The sequence below is a fragment of the Symphodus melops genome (genome assembly GCF_947650265.1).
Source record: "Symphodus melops genome assembly, chromosome: 13".
Taxonomy (NCBI): domain Eukaryota; kingdom Metazoa; phylum Chordata; class Actinopteri; order Labriformes; family Labridae; genus Symphodus; species Symphodus melops.
Window position 1 is genome coordinate 2046223 of NC_136703.1, and position 20499 is coordinate 2066721.

The following is a 20499-nucleotide window of genomic DNA, read 5'->3' on the forward strand; positions in this document are numbered from 1 at the left end:
TGTTTCTTCATGTGCAAGAAGGTTTTTTCTTCTCATTTTGCAATTTTCACTGAAGACAAAGGAGCCGATGCTTCACTGCCAGGCTCAGATTAAACTGTCGGAGAGCCAGGCAGTAAAATAAAATAACTGTTAGGATCCGAGTCCTCCAAAAGCCTTTTTTTTAATTTACTGCCTGTGTGCTCGGATACCATCAAGGTTCCCATTATAGACGGAGCACAGTGTCCCCAGTTTATTTCGAACGTGGAAACTTTTTCAAAAAGACAAAAAAACTCTGCTTTATCTTTTAATGGGACCTGCAGCAGTCAGTCTGATGACCATAAACTGTGTCCTGCATTTTTGTACACACCTCTCATCTTTTAGAATTGTCATTGTTTTAGGTGTTTTCTCAGCTTGCATGGCCCATCCGAAAAAAGAAAAGAAAGGGAAAAGGTTTTGATGTATTGTCTGCAAGCAGAGAAGCTAACGAAGGAAACATCAAATCTCTACAAAGAAAAACAGACAAGTCAGCACTCTGATGATCGCTGCTCCGCTCAGATAATACCAACGTCAGAGGACGTGCTGCGTGCTCTTCAATCCTGCAGCTGAAGTTTTCGAGCTGTTTGAGTTTGCAGACTTGTGTGTAGATGGTTTGTTTGAGAGCTGGATCGCAGCGTTCATACGCTGGACAGCTCTCCTCCTGAGTTTACATGTTTGTGTGATTATTCTCATTAGTAATTCACTGAGGGGATTCAGGATCTTTGAACTCGTGTTTCTTTGTCTTGACAGAGTTGAATTCAGCTTTTCAAACTGATGTGTTGATTGTAAGTCTCACTTGTTTAATGTACGAGGGCCTCCAATGGCGATTTGAGTCTAATCCACTGGGAGCGCTTTCTCCTCTTCCTTCTGTTTCCTTCTTTTTCTCTCTCCTATAGACGGCTCATCCATCTTTATTTTTCTTACTTGCCCTACTGGGGTCCAAATCAGTGGCCCTCCACTTGTTGATAAGCAGCACCTTACAATTACATCTTTATATCCACTGATTTATGTTCATTAACTGAGGATAAGTTCAGTATGATCTCGTTGTTATTTAGCAGTGCCAGCCTATATACAGTAACACACACATCAACTTCTCCCACCGTTCATCTAAAAAACATGAACACAGACATTTTAAATTTGAGTCACTGCAGCTTCACATTCAAAACACTGAGACGCTGAAAGGAAGAAAAAATGCATAAGAAGCATAAGAAGTTATATTCTGCATATTATATAATGTGGTGCACTTCTGGGGCTTCATACCGAAGTCATTCTTGTCGTAGGGTAAAGTGTAAACCGAGGTGAAAGGTCATGCACCATCGTCAACTTCACCCTGGGATAACCAGCTATTAAACGATTTCTCCAACAGCATGAGTAAACACGTGACTTCAGGGGAAGAAAAATATGATATACACAAACACAACGGTGGGTGGGAGAGAGCGGAGACAGGGGGCGGCGGGCACCGTGTTGTTTCCGGAGCCTCCGGTTGGCTGCGCTCTCCTCCTCCTCAGCTCCGGACGGACTCAGGGAGCGCACCGAGCCGGAACGAGAGAAGGATGCATGAACTTTAAATCTGCCTCACAACTTTCTCTCTCTCTCTCTCTCTCTCTCTCTCTCTCTCTCCCCCTCTCTCTCTCTCTCTCTCTCTCGCTCTCTCTCTCTCTCTCTCTCTCTCTCTCTCTCTCTCTCTCTCTCTCTCGCTCTCTCTCGCTCTCTCTCTCTCTCTCTCTCTCTCTCTCGCACACACACACACACACTCTCTCTCTCTCTCTCTCTCTCTCTCTCACACACACACACACACACACTCTCTCTCTCTCTCTCTCTCTTTCGCCCTCTCTCTCTCTCTCTCTCACACACACACACACACACACACACACTCTCTCTCTCTCTCTCTCTCTTTCGCCCTCTCTCTCTCTCTCTCTCTCTCTCTCTCTCTCTCTCTCCCTCTCTCTCTCCCTCTCTCCATCCTCTCCCGTCTCCCTCCTCCGCTGCTCTCCGCTCCGCACACCTGAACAAGAAGATCTCCACCATGGATTTACTGCGCGCTCCCTCCTCACGATAAATGATCCCATCTTTTCTTTCTGTGTCGGATGCTCGTTTAAGGACCTGAGTCGAGATGATGGCATCAATAGGGGAATTCGACCCTCTCAACACCAGAGTCCCTGCAACTAAAATAGAAGTTACCGTGTCCTGCCGGTAAGAACAAACTCTCGCAGCCTCCGTGAAGCCGACCTGCGGACCGGTTCCGGATTAAAGCAGATTTTAAAATTCCGTTATCTCACACACAATCCGCAGATATCAGAGTGACATTATTTTTAAAGCAAGCTGCATTGAGGTTGTCTATCTCTCTCTACCTGCCCTTTGCTTTATGGTAAATAGTTCATCCCATTAGCCAATCAGAGTCGACTAATTGAAAATCCTTGAGACTCTCTTGAGACGTCTGGTCCAGTCGATGACCCATGACAGTGTTATTGATTTTTGATTAAAGACAGTGGACACTGGAGGGTTGCCAGTTCAAGTCCCAGTGTGGATCAAGTCTTAAAAGTAGTAAGGTAGCACTTCCAGAGCACTGCCAAGGTGCCCTTGAGCAAGGCACAAACCCACCCCCCTCCTTCACCAGAACTGGAGAGCTCCCTGTTTGCAGCTTCCTTATGATATCTTTCCATTAGTCTGTAGCATGCGTGTGTGTGTGTGTGTGTGTGTGCGTGTGTGTGCGCGCTCAGCATGTTTAACAACAGAGTCAATCAATAAAATATATCTTCTTCTGCTGCTAAAGTCCGTGCATGGTGCAGCTTCATAACAACATGTAGAAACCCTGTGTGTACATACAGGAATCTCAATAATAATAAAACACATGATTAATGTTGATTTAATAAGCAGCCAGAATAAAGCAGCTTCGACGTGCACCTGCGTTGACGGTTTGTGGCAGGTTGCCTTCCAGCTGAATGGTTTGCTGCCCTAAACTGGCTGGCTGATTGACTAACTGACGGAGCAGTGGGACTCAGCGAGGGGGGGGTTTCACACACCGTCAGCCTGCCTGGAGGCTCACTGACTGTCTCAGAAATCCTCTCCTGAATAATGAATGTCCGGAGCTGCTGCGTGGTCCCTCCTGAGATGAGCCAGACGTGAAGGGGCCAGACACCCGAGTTAGACAGCTCACACCTGGGGGAGAGAGAGGGCGAGGGCGAGCTTGTGTGTGTGTGTGTGTGTGTGTGTGGGGTGGGCTTTGAGTTTTCATCTCCCCCATAAATACAATTACTTTTGAGGCAGCTTGTTATTTTCAGGACATCTACAGTACGCCGTACGTGAAGTTTTAAAGCTTTGAACTGTTGTCACAGCGTCACAAAAGAGGAAAACACGAAGCTAAGGAGTCTGTCTAAAGACAGAAGTGGCAGGGGATGATTAACTGATGGAGTTACTGGGGATAATGTGCAGGACTTAATGGTGTAATGATAAGGTGGAGATAGAATTAAGGTCCCAGAGGAAGACTTATAGAGGTTAAGGAAAAGGTGGCAGTTGACATAATTTTCCTGCAGAAGAAAAACATCAAACTTGAATCAACAAACAAAAATAAAAAAAGAGCAATGGAAGAGCCAGGCGGTGCTTGACTCGACCGCACAGCAATCTTGACCGCCTCCAAGGACAGCCGACCTCCTCTGATATATCAGCTGGCTGCTACCACATCACAGAGAGCAGAAAGGTGTTGTCAATGACCAAACCTGACATGAACTGAAAACCTGTCTGCACCAGTGTTTCTCCTGCTGTCCATCCTAACGTGACCTCCCAACGCCCCACAAGAGAGAAAGGCTTAAAATACTTTCATTATGGAAATAATGAATTGTATGTTTTCTTGTTTCACTTCAGCAGAGCACGGATGTCTTTTTCAATTTTTTATTTTTTTGCCTCTTTCACACATGCACTTCATTCCTGTCCTTTTCCATTTGTGTTTCAGAAACGTCCTTGAACATGTAACAATATTAATCCTGCTGCCGTCCTGACCTGATAGTCTGGAGATGTTTCGAGAGTTCATGTGTGAAACTGGTAGCGTTGTTCTTCAAATCAGTCTTTTTAAAGGACTCGGTCTCGTTCTTGGAGTCGACAGCCTTTTTGCTCGGTCTTGACTCGGTGTCAGACTGGGCAGGTTTTTAATGAAGACAATTCATGAGTGAGTGATACGCCCCCCCCTTGCACACAAGATGAGGATTTTTCCTGTGATATTTATGGTCTGGGTCTCGCCCTGCCTTGGTCTTGACTCGGTCTAAATCCCTAAATGTCTCGGTCTTGGAGCACTCTGGTATTAGACGCGTCTTCAAAGGGGAAATGTTTTGTTACTCATTACTCTGATTCTTACTAAAAACCTTTTTCTGTCTCGGCTCTGAGCATTTCCCCTTTAAGAAAATAAGTTTGATTGTATTTAAATGGGATCTTATCCTCGACTAGCAACATACACCGTTTGTTTTTGTTTTTTGAGATGCTAGAAATGTGAAATGTGTTCGTTTGTTGTCTCCTCAGGAGTCTGCTGGACGTGGACACATTCTCCAAGTCCGATCCCGGTATGTTGTTCACACTTTCCTAACTCTGATATTGATGTGAGTATCTGCTCTGTATTGAAGTCCTGCACTCTAAACTCAAGAAGTCTGTTTCTTTATGTTTTCTGAACATATACTTCCTCATAAGTTGACAGCATGGTTGTCCTCTCCTCTGGCTCTTATAGTGTTAAAGACCCCATGAAGGTCAGAGCTCTCAGTGGGTGAAGGATGAACTAGGGGAGCGAGGAGGTAAACTGGAAAACAAAGACAGACTTGGAGGGAGTGAAAAGTCATTGTTGAGTAAAGGTCAGGTCAGGAGGCTGGCTGAGCTTCAGCGTGGCAGAGAAATAACAGGAAGAGAGGAACATAAGAGGTGGAAGGAGGAGGAATGATTCCCTCAACCCGGTGGCCATTAAATCTTCATATGTTGTTTCAATACAGGGCTGCTGGTCTGTTCTGGTTTTCAGAGGTTTTCTTAACTTTTATCACAGACTGGAGAGCTGCTGATGGGACTCAGGAAGAAACTGTATCAAACATAAACACACATCCTGCCAATTTGTGTAAAGCAGCAATATGTCACTCTGCCCCCTAGTGTTTAAAATGAGTACTGTAGTCTAAACTCTAATCATCACAGAGAGCTGGATCCGCCCCCTCCTCTCTAGAGTGGATGCTCACGCAGGTCACCATGTGGTGGCCACTGTAGCTTCAGTGATTAGCCAGCTCTGCATGTGGTGGCCACTGTAGCTTCAGTGTTTAGCCAGCTCTGCATGTGGTGGCCACTGTAGCTTCAGTGATTAGCCAGCTCTGCATGTAGAGACACTGTAGCTTCAGTGTTTAGCCAGCTCTTCATGTGGTGGACACTGTATCTTCAGTGTTTAGCCAGCTCTGCATGTGGTGGACACTGTAGCTTCAGTGTTTAGCCAGCTCTGCATGTGGTGGACACTGTAGCTTCAGTGTTTAGCCAGCTCTGCATGGGTCTGTAAAGCTTTCTGCGTTCTAACCTCTCTCCATGTTTCATCTCCAACATTGATCCTAGTTTGAGCAGCTTTCTGCTGCTGGAGCTTATTAGAAACATGCAGAGGCTTTTTAGCTCGGGTACAATCACTTCTATCTGAAGCAGTTCCACTGCCCGCTTCCATCGCTGCAACACCTGTTCACCTGATAACTGCTCTCATATCTGGCAAACCCAGGGGCGTCCAAAACAGCCTTCAAAGCCCCCGCCTACCTTCTCTGGTCCAATCAAATCCAGAGCATTCAGGAGCAGAATCTAAAGTTAGAAGGAGGACATACTGGCTGCTGCATTGTTGTCAGAGAAGCTTCAACACAGCAGGTTTCCTTCATGATCACAGAGGAAGAGAGCGTCATTTCAGTCAGTAGATGTTTTACAGGTTGCTCCTTTAACAGTGTGAGTGAAGGTAAACAGTGTGATGTGCCTGTGGGACTCTGTGAAAGCTGAGAGGTTCAGAGTGATGGTTCGGATGGAAAAAGCATCACGTTATCATTTTCCAGAGAAAAACAAACCAAACAGGTGTGACTGTTTTCAGGTTTCTGTCCCTGCTGATAATACTCCTGTTTTCTGAAGCTCCGCCTGCGTAGACACAGCAGTCATCTAATATGTACTTTTACACTAATGAAATCTCTGGCGTACACTGAGCGTCTGGTATATTGTTCGGTAACAGTAGGATTTAAATAAGCTGGTTAATGAACAGTGAAATCCTGCACAGGTAATTGTTACGACATGGAAGTGTTCTCACCTCTCCTGCTCTGTGCATGTCCCGAATTTAAATCTCCGTCTATAAATAGAGAAGCAGATAAATATAACTTGAGATTTCTTTATCAGTTTTTAAATCTCGACTGCACGGCTTCACGGCCAATTGTCTCCCCTGCAGGAAGACGTCTTTGCTGTCACTACAAACTCTTGAATATGTATTTTGTTTTCAAATCCTTAAATCTCTCCCGGTGCAAAGAAATAAAGGAAGAAAACGTGCAAACAGGCGAGCAAAGCAGCCAGAAGACGGAGAGCTGGACAACATTCAGTGAAGTGAGACAGTGGTGCTGGCTGTGAATGCAGTAGTTACTTTATCAGGTCATTTTGACTTATTTGAAATTCAAGCTGTACATACTGTTTTCTGTGGTGATTTTATTTGACCAAGCAGAAACATTCAAGCCAATGCTGAAGTGCAAAATCCTGCAGTTGCTTGAGTGGCCACTAGAGGCTGATTTCAGAAGCACAGGAAGTCACAAACGCACAGCAGAAATAAACGTGTTTACAGCCTGGTAGAAAAAAAGAAATGGGTCTTATTATTAGTTATTGTCATCATGGGCACAAACAGAATTTTTAAATCTAATAGTAAAAACGATGCGTGTTCCTCATAGTTAGGCGTGCAGCTGATCTGACTGACAGGTCGGTGTAATGTAACGGCTCGTCAAGAGGCTTAAAACCCGCCTCAGCTCCAGCTCTCAGTCTGTTGCTATAGGTCAGCATTTCCAACATGGCGTCTGCTGCCGATGAGTCTCCAGCGCCCCCTGCAGGAACAGGTGGCTGACGTCTGTTCATATTTACAGTCTGTGGTTGGGACGAGAGAGCGTACTGCAACTCTGCACATGGGGTGTGGGATATGACTGCTAAGCATTTGGCGCCCCCTCTTGTATATCTATCATGTATGTTATGAAATGAGCAGTTTAATTTTCTCCGCACACAGAGAGAGAACGCTTTTGTGAAGGGGATATTTTAACCAAACAAAAAAGCATTACGATGTTTTCTCTGAAGCCACAAGTCTCCCTTTTAACCAATCAGAAGCAAGGACTTGCTGTTCACTTTGTTTCAGTTATTTAACGAGTCAACATAAAAATAATGTAGTTCTGGTTTCCATTTGTAGTCCAAGCTGTACATGTTGCAGGCTTTGATGGTCGCAGGGAAAAAAGAAGGAAATCAGCCATCAGCTGATGCTCTTTGTTTCAGTTTAAACGACGGGGAAAACAATTGTGACTGCGTTTGAAGCAACAACGAAATAATAACCAATAGCATGGTTCAGCTTTTCACAGTGTTGCTGACAAGGCGTTAGGAAAGAGCAAACACTTTTGTTCATGTGTCTCTCTGAAAGGACTTCAAGAAGCCAAAGAGAGGGAGAGCATCTTTTCAGCACCTGGCATCAAAACTGCTCCGCTGTAACGTTTAGTTTAGTTTTTTTTTTCTCTCCTGACACCAAAACAAGTCCACTGGCCCTCGAAGAAAAAGACAAATCAGAGTGTTGCCTTTTGAGAGCCTAAAGGGCTGTTATACTTTCTCAGACAAAGTCACCCCGCATCAGCCAGACACACATCGCAGCTGGAGAGCACATCTGTTCTGAAAGCCTCTCACAGGCTGCTCCTAAAGGGGGGCCGGCTGAGACTGGAACACGGGTGTGAGGGCAACCTGACGAGCCACTGGGCTCAACCCAGTTCAGACACATGCAGAGGGACATGCCGTCACTGCACTTATAAAGCAGATGTGGTGAACAGTGCAAGCTTGTTGTTGCTGGAAGATGAGATTTGTGGAGATCCTTTATCTTGTTGTGTGTATTCATCAGTCTACAAATCTTTATGGCACATAAACATTTAAAAGTAACAAGTAGCATTTCTTTATTCAGGTGTGCAGAAGATAATTCATCTACCTTTGTTTTGTGTAAAGCTTTCGCAGTGGCATTAACGCAGATAAGAGTTTACATTTGGTGCAATGATTAAGGCGACACGGCTGCGTCCTCCGGAGTGTGCATTTTTTTAAAGTCATATTTGTGGGGTCTTTTATCGGGTGGGTCAGCTGAAGGGAGAAATGTACGGAGGAGAGAATAAGGGATGACGTGCAGCAAAGGGCCGAGGTCGGATTTGTGTTCCACGGCCACCGCAGCGAGGACCGACGCGTCTGTACGTCGGATGTGTAACATAACCGCTAGGCCACACGGTGCCACCTGTGCAGTGTGCAGATCACGCCACAGCGGTGAAGCTATGTCGCTAAAAGAAGCAACAGAGACGAGTGTGTCAGGAATCCAGATGTGTTTATCTCTGTTAATCAAAAAGGCCTGTTGAGTTTAAACACAGTTCAGTGTTTGCTCGAACTTTGTCAACATATTTAATAATTCATTAAATTGATTGTTTGTTGATAACAGTCAGCGTATTTTACGTCAGTTAGTTCTGGGTTAGCTGTTGAGGTTGCTAGGCGACAGAGGCTCCAGAGACCGGACCGTCTCATTTCATCTCAGCCTGAGCTTCGTAGCCCGCCTCCTTCAAAGGACGCTTCCCCTCAAAATGTGACGCGTGTGTCGAGTCGTCGCTGTGCTCCTCAGGTGAGCTCACCTGCTCTAACGAACGCCTGCAGAGAAGAAGCGGATTGGTTAATGAGAGTGCTGGAAAAAAAGCTAAAGGTCATTATATTGTACTTAGTGTATACTTGGACGTTGAAGGATCTCCAGTCATTTTAAGAGTTTACAGTCACAGCTGGTTACTTCTGAACTGTCACCGTTGGATATTTTGCAGCGAAGCATGATGGGAGCAAACACTGCGGAAGTCTAAGAGTGTGTGTGCTGCACAGGAGAGAGAGGAGAGTGAGTCCCTTTTATCCTATAAATTAAAGGAATGATGCACGTGTATTACTGGAGTTATTGTTGACTTCTGATTCATGATAAATAAAGAAACTTAAAAGAAAGGCAAGATCAGGTCAATCAGGTTGATTTTTATTAATACCACAATATTGAATAATCTCCCCTAAAAGAAAAAATTAAAACTTTAAAACCTTTACGCTCCGTCAGCACCAGAAATAACACAAATAAAAGGCAGTTAAGCAGGTAAGACTTAAGTAAACACAGTGGATATGTGAAATATAACAGGAGAACCTTTTTGATGTTGACCTCAGCATCGAAAAGAATTAGTGCAAAAATAAAACTCCTGACAAAAAGCTCGCACTCTTGGTGTAAGTAGGCAGCGAATGTGGTGAAGAGGTCCGTAAAGAGCGCCTCTTAAACCCATTTATCCCGCCGATGGACTGTGATTGGCTAAAAGGCCGTGGAGTTTAGCAGCCAATGGCACAAGAGAGGAAAAATACCTAAACACACCGCCCATATAAACACACTCGGCTGTGTGTCGGGGTGGTAATATGTAAGGCAGAGGCACGTGTGCTGTTCATGTGTGTCTCAGGCGATCATGAAAATCTATTTTTTAACGTGGTGTCTTCCCTCATTACACTCAGTGTTCTCAGCAGGTGTCAGGTGGAACTATTTATAAAGATAGAAGGAAAGAAGTCCATCCATCAGCGCACACATCGCAGCGGGCTGTCAGGGTCTATTACAGCGCCCAGATTGCTAAACACAAGTCAAGTCATGATGGATGACTCGTTTTCATGATTTGATAAATATGACCTGAAAGCACCTCAGACGGGACTTTTGATTCATTGATTGATAAAGAAGGTGACAAAAAAATGACGCCAGAGTTTTTACTGTTTGTCAAATCACCTGTTCATCATCTGTTGTCGATTACAGAGCTTAAGATTCAAACAATCAAACTCCTAAAACCACAGAGTTAAAGCTGAGCGTGCACTTTTTGTAAATCGTACAATTTATTTTAACTTCAGCCTCAGTGCATGCCCTGACTCGTGCGGTGTACGATGAGGCACCTTGGCGGATCACGGCTCGATCAGATGCTCCTGAGCGGTCGCGTTATTTTCTGGCCTGTTTGAGGTTTTGGTCGTGCGGCTGCGCACACTCTCCCAGTGAGAGCAGAGACGCGTGCCGACTCCCTGTTTTTGTTTTTTTTTCTCCGTCATTGTGTCTGCACAAAAATGAAGGACAATGTCAGAAGTTACCATGGCAACAGCAGGCATGCCTTACCTTCAATTCTACAATTCAACTTAGCGGACATTTTTATTTATCCAAAGCGACGTACATCGAAGCCTTTTAAGTCGGTCTTCTGAGTCCCATCAGAAAGAAACGATGGCAGTTTGTTGTGATTTCACTACCACCGTTAGCTTGTGTTTATCAGCGACGCTGTGAGTGTGTGTGTGTGTTTTTTTGCCCGTGTGTGTGTTTGAGTGGAGAGTTTAAGACAGCTGAACTACACAAGATGTGAATGCTCTGTCCCTTCGTACAGCGTGACAGCTCAGATCGTACCCTACTGTGACTGACATGCATCGTGAGCTGTGGCCGTTCGCCACTAACTGTGCACGATCGTAAAGTGCACGCCAAGCTAACAGGGTCAGGAAACAGAGAACGCTCTCCGATGAAGAAGAGATCACTGAGTCTGCTGTGAACAAGTAACTCATGGAGGGGTTTTTTTGTTGTTTTACTGCAAACATTAAAACTCAGGATGAAGAGATAAAGAGATCAAGATGCTGAGTGAGTGAGTCTGATGTGACCCTAAACCAATCCTGCGATTGTACCGAACTCTGCTTCAGACTTGTTAAATCTGAGTTGTCTGTTTTTAAGTGCTTGCATCATGTGTTCCTCTGTTTTCAGTTCTGTGCAAGAAGCAGCAGAAAGATAATACAGGCCTTTTAAAGCACAGTCACTGGTTTTTAAGCTACAGGTAGGTTGGTTGTTGAGGGGGAGAAACTCGTAGATGACTCAGAGTGGAAACATGATAAACGGCATACACTTAAGGTCAACAGAAAAACTCATTTTGAAGCTTTTACAGCCTGTACTGTTTGTGCTCTTGCGTGGCTCTGTTAGCAGCGATGCAGCTAAAAGACAAACGTGCACTCATACAAGGTGGTTTGATTTCTCCCTGACTTGTTCTGCCTGTGAGGTTTGGGCTGCTCACCTGCTCAGTCAGTGGAAGAGAAAGCAGGTGTCCATCACTGGGTCTTCTCAGCAGTGAGTGGGCAACGTCGAGAAGTGTGAGGAAGAGTGTATGACAGGAAAAACTCACGCTTATGTAAGTATACTGCACGTAAAAAGAGACTCAGAAAGCCTGCAGGGGGTGCATAAATATCTGTAGCACATGGAGACCCTCACATGCCATAGCTCACGTTTTCTCACCTAACCTAAACAAACAAGCTCGAGTCTAACCCAGTTCTTTTGCACTGATATGAAAGCTTTCAATCTAACCCGGGTGCAGGCCGAAGAACTGTTCTAGGTGGGTCTGTTTGTAGTAAGAACATGAACCGACTTCGATCTCTCTTGACTGTAGGAAGCAACTTCTGAATATTCATCATCACTGAGCATACATGTTAAAGAGCACATGCAGGCCGGGATGAGACCTGATGGTTGAGCAGGTCCTGGTTCAGGGGGATCAACGTGCTCCTGAACCTGAACCTGTCTTAATAAACACCTTTAGTGACTCCAGTACATTCTGTATCATGTTCAAGCTGCTCATTTGCCTGCAGTGATAAACGATGAGTAGAGCCGACGTCGTCATCGTTGTAGTCGTCTGGTCTGTCCACGGTAACGCGTCTTTGCAGCAGCCAACCAGGAGTCGACAAGTTTTTGTTTACTTCCTGGATTTTTCCCTCAAGACATTCTGACCAATCACAGCATTTCCCCCATGCATTACACATTTCAGTCCACTTGTGACAGTGTACCTAATTGGTCCATGATCCAGACCAGAGCAAACGATCTAGAGGTTTGAAAACCCCCTTTAAGTACCTGACGTCAGCTGATGCTCTGCAGAGCTCCATGATATTCTCTTTTCAGGGCAGTGTTGAATTAAAGCTTCATTTCTGATACACTCGACTTCAATTTGTCCTCGGGAATGCATAAATGAGATGTGAATTATTTGTTTTCTCTCCTGGTTCACTCTTCAGAGTTTTAGTCATCAGCACTTGTTTACATTTCTGCGGGTGAAGTTTGTTTGTTGTGATGTGCCAAGATGTCAAAGCAGGAACCTTAAAGCACATCTCCTTATCTAATATAGTGATGAATCACAGTGTGTCCTTGCGGATATTGTATCACGGAGGCCCGGTCATTGTGTAAATCAAATTTGAGTTTCTTTGACTCAACCATCCAATTACCTGAAGCCTCTTAGCGTCCGCCCACACATGGAGGGAGATGTGTACCTCTGAAATCAATGCGTCTCGTCTGTGTGAAGTGGAAAAACTTGAAAGCTGGCATGAAAAGAGTTGTGGCGTTATTGACGTTTTTGATGGACGTGCGTACAATGAAGCACAGAAAACGGTGAAAGCACATTTCCACCTCAGAGTGCTTTATTCTTTGCAAAGAACTAAGCGATTTTCCACTCTTCTGTTCTTTGTATTATTTTTATGCTCAGTTACATTCATGCATCCTTAACGCACAAAGTCTAAAAACCTCCAGCAGTATAATTTAATAAATGTGTGGATACATGCAGGCTGAAATAATAACTATGTTTTTCAAGATTTAAGATGGATGATTGGCTGTGAGTGATGTTTCCTGGGTTTTGAATTCCCTTTGAGCTGATGCCGAGGGCTCTGTGGATCAGTGGTGGTGGGGGAGTGTCAGCACTGATCAGAGTGTGAATGTGTTGGTGTTGTTACATATTCTTGTGTCAATAACAACGCCGGAGGAGAATCTAATCTAACGTGTCTTTTTGAGGGAACAATTTCCCGTTCATGCTGCCGCGGATGCTAACGGACAAGAATCACTTCCACTGCATTCACGTTTCCTCCTTTGATGCATTTGGGAAGCAGGAACTCAGTCTGTATAGGGAATGGGTTAGTAAGTGCAGGGTCATCAGATCAACTGAATTATCATAGAGAGGTACCAGGTCACTTAACAGTACTGTCGAGGTGCCTTTAAGCAAGGCACCAAACTCCCATGAAGCTCCGGGGCGCTCCATGTTTAGCAGCCCCACGCTGACGTCTCTCCACAGATGCATGTCCACAAAAAAATGTCTTGTATAATGTATAAAAATTATTTTTTTTAAAAACAATGCATAAAATGTCTTATAAATAAATAAAATGTTAATCAGACAGAGTTTTCTAACCGGAGCAACAACGAGCACCAGTGTGAAGCGCTTTTTGAAATTGAGGTCGTGTCGATGTCGGCGTGAAAAACCAGTGTTATTGGACACTGTCGGGACCGTACGTTTCCGTTTTTGTCACGTCTTAACCAAACAGCATTTTTCATTTTATTGTAATATGTTCAACTTTTCCAAATCAGACGTGATTGTGTCCTCTCCGTGAATCACGGTCGACTGTCTGTGAACGCTACAACACATTGAAGTTGTCTGAGGTTTTATCTTTGACAAACGCCTTGATATCAACACATAATGAAATAATTACAGTGATATCACCATCATATTGTGCTGAGCTTATGTAACCCCATTTGGAACGTATTCACACACACACACACACACACGCACACACACACACACGCACACACACACACACACACACACACACACTGTATGCTAATTCGTGCTGTCAGTCCGGGTTTTTAAACGAGGTGTCAGTACTTCTTTAACGAGGGTTGTTTCATTTATAAGCAGAGATGATGCTGCCTTGTTGTTAATGTCGTTGGATGCTCCTGTCGTCTCACTCCGTCGTGTCTCGACCGGGCTTTAACATATTCCAGTCATGTGTGACCTGAAACACATTGGCATTGCCCTTGAAGAGATGCAAACAGCCCTTGTGCATTCCCCCCCCCGACCAGAAAAAAATCCTCTCCATTTGAACCTTAGTAATGAGAAGAAGTGAAATCTGTGAAAAGATTATAGGGAAGGATGGAAAGAAGAAAAAAAAAAGTTCTATCATGTTGTCAAATGCATCTGTACGATACATTTCTTTGAGCCCAGATGGAAATAATGGGATTCATGAGATTCTTCTTCTCATTCCAGTAGCTGCGACTGTTCTGCTTCGTGTTCGGCGAAGCTCCTCTCTCAATAGAGTGACCCCTTCTGCACTTCAAAAAGCGTAATTTCCGTCTCTACATACAGTAGATGTCGTTTCAGATCAATCGTAACAGGAGGATCACAGATGACATTGGCTCGTCAAAAAGCACTGAGAGTTGAAGAGAGGAAACTTGTGACAGACTCCTGCATGTTGTAAATCTCATTTCTTTATTTCTTTATTCTTCAGCATTCAATGCTGGATCTCCGTCAGGTAAATGCTATTAAGACGATTAAGACCAACTTAATGAAGGGCTGGTGCTGCAACTGGTAACCTCGGAAGTGCAACATCCTGCAGTCCCTCGAGTGTCCACTAGAGGCTGGCTGCAGAAGTACAGGAAGTCACAGACACACCTATTCAAAAAAGCATGTAGCATCGCATAGCATAGCATCTCTATCTATACACTGTACGGGAGGCTGAATTATTAGATAAGTCCTCTGTTTTGATTTTATAAAGGAAAAGAGTTATTCACATTAAGGCGTGTAGCTGACCTGATTGACAGGTGAGCGTGACACTCCCCCCACCTGTCAGAGGTTTAAAACCCACCTGAGCTCCAGCTCTCAGTCGTTGGGTTAACTGAGAGTTAGGCTGAGGCAGCATTTCCAGCATGGAGACCGCCATCGATGGGACTGCAGCGCCCCCTGCAGGAACAGATGAGTGATGTCACTCAGGCTTTGTCCATTAATATTTACAGTCTATAGTCTGCAACAAATAATTATTTTATTGACGCCCTCTTTCCCTTGCACACACATGTCCCTATATAAAGATGCTTACAAATGAAATGCAAAGCCTCTTATCGGAGCTTTAGGCTTTTGTTGTTTCTGCCAATTTATTGTAAACAACTTTGGATACATCTATGAATTATAACTTTACAACGTTGTGTTATTCATTTCTAGCTCTGTGATTAGGATTAGAGGTTTTCAGAGGTCTTGCCTCTCTTTTACGTGCAGAGAATATGTTGGGGTCTCTTTGTGCCTAATGAATGTCTAGCACAGAAATGTTGTTTAAATAAATATTTAAATGCAAGTTGCAAAAGTCTTTTAGCAACTTTTGAGTCCTTTCTTTCCTCTCCTACGCTCCTGTCTCCAAGCAGTCGATGTGCATGTCTTCTGTTGAGTTGAAGGAGAAACCTCGAGGAACTCTTTCCTGTGACGCTCCTGGAGCTTCGACTTACATGATTTATGTGGCTCTCTTATTTCTATCTCCCTTCATCTAAACATCTATCTATCAGACTCACATATGAAACATCCCACTGCTCTTATGTAACACCATTTGCCGTTGGAGTGCTGACAGTTTTCCATCCACAAGCACGGGGGTTTCACTCCATTAAAAGTCTGCAGGAGAGACGGCCTCCCACCAGTCCAGAGTATCTCAAATTAAATACAATTATGTGTATCAAATCAATAGTCTCATTGCCAAGTTTGTGAGTCGTGATTATTTATTTTTTTACGCACTATGTATTGCTTCCTGTGCGTTCCTTTTGTTGTATCTGGCTCGAGGATTGTGACTCACGAGCAGGTAGGAGGGAAGGTTTTGTTTTAGCTCTGCAGGTGTGGTTTTAGTGCTGACGGTTTGTTCGAAAACTCATCTGAAAATGACTCATCTGAATGATTGGACTCCGGTATATAAAGTATATGATTAAGGCTGTTTTAAGGCATGTTTCTTTGTTCTTGTTTGTTTGACTTTCCTTGCACCTTGTGAAAATGGCTTTTTAAGAGAAGGCAGGGCTGCTCTTAAACGTTCTCATAAGATGACAGATGTGTGAAGTAATGGGAGGCAGGGGATCTCATTTTATGACATTTCCCTGGCCCCCTGTGTACATATAATGGCGACAAATTCCAGGTCTTTCCAGAAACTGACTGAAGGCTCAGTGGTGGAGGTGAATAAAGGCAAGGTCTGAGTCACACCTTCAAAATAAAGGTCACTGGTCTCTAATTACCCTCATGGTCTCCTGATGAGATCTGAGGACCAAGCGAGGACCCCCCCATTGCTTCAGACGATCACAGTCGTCCATCCACCACTCTATAGCCTTTAATGACCGCCTTCATTTCGACGAGTGAAATCTCTTCAGGGAAAGAAATGTGTTGATACATGACAATAAAATTATTTAGCTCCTGGTGTTTATTATAAACACGAGTAGAGTTTAAATATTTTCTGTTTTAGCTTTACAATAATAATGATAACACATTTTATTTAGGTACCTCTTTTAAAAATGCTCACACACTTTACAACATTACAAATAAATAAAATGTGTGACAGATCACTTATTAGCATATTTTCCCCAAAACAAGTGTGTTGTTGTAAATCCACTCTGATCCTGTATTTGATCATGTCTATAAACCCCTCTATTTCAGCCCTGCTCAGAACAGGCTGTTTCTGTGTCTGTAGCTTTAAATATGTAAATGAGCTGTGTCTGACCACGCCCCCTCTCTGGAAGGGCTCGGGTGTACTCGCTGCTTTCTGGCTCCATGTCCTATTGTTTACGGTGAGAAGGCAGACTCAGAGGGCAGAACAAACACCTAGCTGTGGGAGTGTCACCCACCTGGGGGAGGAGCTACTGCCCTTTGTGATGTCATGAAGGGAACATCTCAGAACGACCTGTTTGAGCACACATTATCTGAAAAGTTGAGCAGGCAGGAGACGGAGAGGATGGACTTTTCTCATCATTGGGGGGTTTGTAGACAGACTGGAGACAATGTTGATGAGTTTATATCCAATTAGATCCAACGTTCCTTTAAAAGGAAGCAACACATTAAAACACGGGTTAAAACAGCATCATTAATCATTAAAAGCACTTCTGAAAATGTTGGGATTTAAATCTTGGCTGGATGGCACAGCCTTGAGTATAGTGAGGATCTTTGATGATGAACCATAAAGGACCATATCTTCTAACTGGCTCTGCTTAGACTTAGACTGAACTTTATTGATCCCTTTGGGATGACTCCCTCAGGGAAATATAGCATATAAGACAAGAAACTCAAGCTTGAAACTCAAGCTGTCTTTAAAAGCCCTTGGACTAATGGGTGATAAATACTGACTGTAAAGGGCAGTGAATAAAGAACTCTAAAGACTAAAGAACTTAGTGTTTTATCTCCATCCACACAAAAATCAACAACTGCTTGCTAACACGTTCGTGATGTTTTTAAGGAACCCGTGCCATCCCAGTGTAAATGGAAAGCGGGTTCTCTCACTGTTATCTTGGCTCCGAGAAGATTGGAAGATGGATTCTTATTTTTTTTTAAAAACCTGTTGCAGGACTCCCAGCTGTGCAGCTTTGTCTTAGCTGCTCCACAGAAGGTTCAGGAATTGGCCTCCAGAGGATTACGACTCTTTTGCCTCATCCCTTTCTTGGCAGCAGATGAAGAGATTATCTGCCCCCCCCTGCTTTACCTAAACTGCTGTGTTAGAGGTGTATCAGCGAGGGATTTCTGACAGAAAATCCTCAAAACCTGCCTCACCTCCACTCTGCCAGCACCTTATGTGCAAGACAAGGATTTCTTTCCAGCTTGACTTTTTGTCCCCCTCTGCAATTCTGCCCCCTGACTCAAGTCTTCTGTTTCCCCCTGCTTTGTCCCATCACATTTCTCTTTTATTCTTCCTCCACCTTGCAGTCCTTCTCTTTAACATTCAGCCCTGTCCTCTCTTCTACCCTGTGTCACCTTGCATCGAGCAGCTTGTGCCCTCAGCCTGGAAGTAAAGCCTGTTGCATCCCATCTACGTGTGCCCATTCTCTGATTATATTTCCCTGCAGGGCAAATCCAAGAGGCAGGCTGTGAGAAAAAAAATAAAGACCCTCACACAGGTGACTCTTGCTGTCAGCTCTCGTGGCATTTGCAGGATGAGATTTGAAGAACACTCTGCCATTTTCAATTACACCCGATACTTTGATAGGGGTTTATATACTGAGAAATGTCTCTTGGTGTGCTTGCACACAGATCACATACTTTAAGTCCTGCAGGGATCTTTAAAACGATTGACAAGATGCCCTCTCCCCTTTGTCGTCTTCAGTTGAAGAGCCCAGCTTGAGTACATTTTATTACTAAATGATTACGTGTCATTTTTACTGATACAAAAATGTTTGTTTTGTCCTGCAGCCTCTTTTCCTGATCATTATCACGTAACGTAAAACATCTTGTGACTGTTTGTCCCACATTTACATAAATGGATGAGGGATCTCCTTTTCTGTGGACGGCTGCACGTCATGCCAAAGTTGAGCATGCTCTCATTGAGTATTCGTTCCCTAACCCCCGATTTGGATGAGTACCCGAGGTGAAGGAGGCTGATTTACCAGATTTAGATGAATTCTTGTCATTCCCAAATCTTCAAATGAAATGCAATACAAGTACTCAGAGCTGCTTTCGCTTTCAGGCATGTTGAAAGGCAGCCGGAGTGCTAAGTGAAACAAAAAGAGGGGGGGGGGGACGATGAGGAAAAAACAGACAGTGTAAGGCTCCAATTCATACAACAATTTTATTATTATTTATTAATTTTATTGAACCATTATTGATCCAGTAAAGTCCCTTTGAGGTTAAAAACCTCAATCCTGCAAGCAAAATGAACCTCTGCCCTTTGGAATGCTTTGCACGTCTCTGATTGGAGGATATTTGTCCTTTTTCGTCCCTGCAGCACTTTCGTTACTCTGTACTGTTAAGCTGTGATCCATTGAGAACTTCGTATGACTCGTGCTCTGATTTATTCATCTGTAGAGCCGTCTGGGATATCTGTCGTGCTGGCAGACGACTGTCAGGAGTCGTAGCTGGTGTAGGGTTCAGGGTGTAAAAGAATTGCCTTTTGCTTCATGATTCAGTCTCTCTGCGGCTCCCCACAGATGGGCTCTTTCCTCTCTCCGTCAGTTTCCATAAAGCAGACAATCAGCCAGGCTCTCCGGACACTGATGTAGCCTCCACACGGACGAGTCTAAATCCAGCGTGCAGCCGTGCCGCTGATACTCTGAAGCCTCGGGGATACATTAAGTTCCTCTGACTTTTCATCTCAGATACAGAGATATATACTCTGCGCTTCATGGACACCATTATTTCAGGTTAAGTGATGGACGGAGCGTGTGGGGTATGACTTTGATGAGAAATATAACCCAGGGAGTGTGTTCCCTCTTCTTTGCGCTCTTTTACTGGTTGATTAAAGACTAACATGGGATTTCACAAATTGAATTAGCCGTGATACTCAGATTTCAAACATCCGTTTAAACATCAGATATTTCATTTCATTTTTTCATTTTGTTTATTTTTTCTGAATATGCCAACACATATGATGTTCACAGGAAAACAGGAAGTAATGAAACATAAATAAATCCTATCACGTTCAGAAAGGAGCAGGGAGAAGAATACGTCTTATGATTCGTGTACGGCTAACAATCTGACACAGAGAGGATGTTTTATTCCAAAGACGCAGTGCCCGACAGGTTTGCCGCCTGCTGCCCTTTCTCTGTTATCTGCCTCCTGGTAATTGCTCATTAGGAGGAAAATGTGGTTTTAATTGTCTGACAGTCGAGACAGTCTGAAGTTCATTAGAGCTAATGTCCAAACTTCGCACAGGCTGTTTGTGACCGTCTAGACACAAACGGCGACGCTTGGCCAATTATCAATTCATCCAATAATAGCCTTTATCAAATACTGTTTATTTTCCGATGCATGGACATGGCGTGCGTCTAATCCCAGCATAATAACATGACAATTCAGTGGAACATAATGAGGTTGCTCTTGGGTTGGGCGCCTTATTGCAGATCAATGAAATTCACCCAATGCAGTTCTTATAAGTTAGAGGTTCTCCTCATGAGACACTTTTTTTTTTTTTGAACAATCCACTGAACAGTTGTATGAACACTTGAGCATTAATTATAATGAGGGGGTCTTTCACCCAATGAGGCTCCTTGTATTTTAATTTTACATCTCGGATGGGTCCATAGACGAAAACTATTTTAAAGGGATGAACATTTGAATAGTGCATGAGGTCGATTTGTGGTGTTGCATATGTAAACTGACCTGCCATCTGACCAGAATAAATACTTTAATTATTTAAAACTTTAATAAATACACGTCTTAGTTAATTACATAATCAAGTCTTTCCTCCTGCTGTGCCGCAGCAGATTTCACTTTTGTATTTGGACGTGTT

General features: G+C 43.8%; 1 protein-coding gene across 1 annotated transcript in view; it reads left to right on the forward strand.

Annotated features, from left to right (window-relative positions):
• The first annotated feature begins 1574 nt into the window (after window positions 1-1574).
• Window positions 1575-20499, forward strand: part of LOC306833644 (copine-9-like) — a 60099-nt gene continuing 41174 nt past the window's right edge. Inside the window, exons 1-2 of the mRNA XM_079359039.1 lie at window positions 1575-2208; window positions 4525-4565. Coding sequence (XP_079215165.1) covers window positions 2129-2208; window positions 4525-4565 — 121 coding nt within the window. The 5' untranslated portion in view covers window positions 1575-2128. The remainder of the gene's footprint in view (window positions 2209-4524; window positions 4566-20499) is intronic.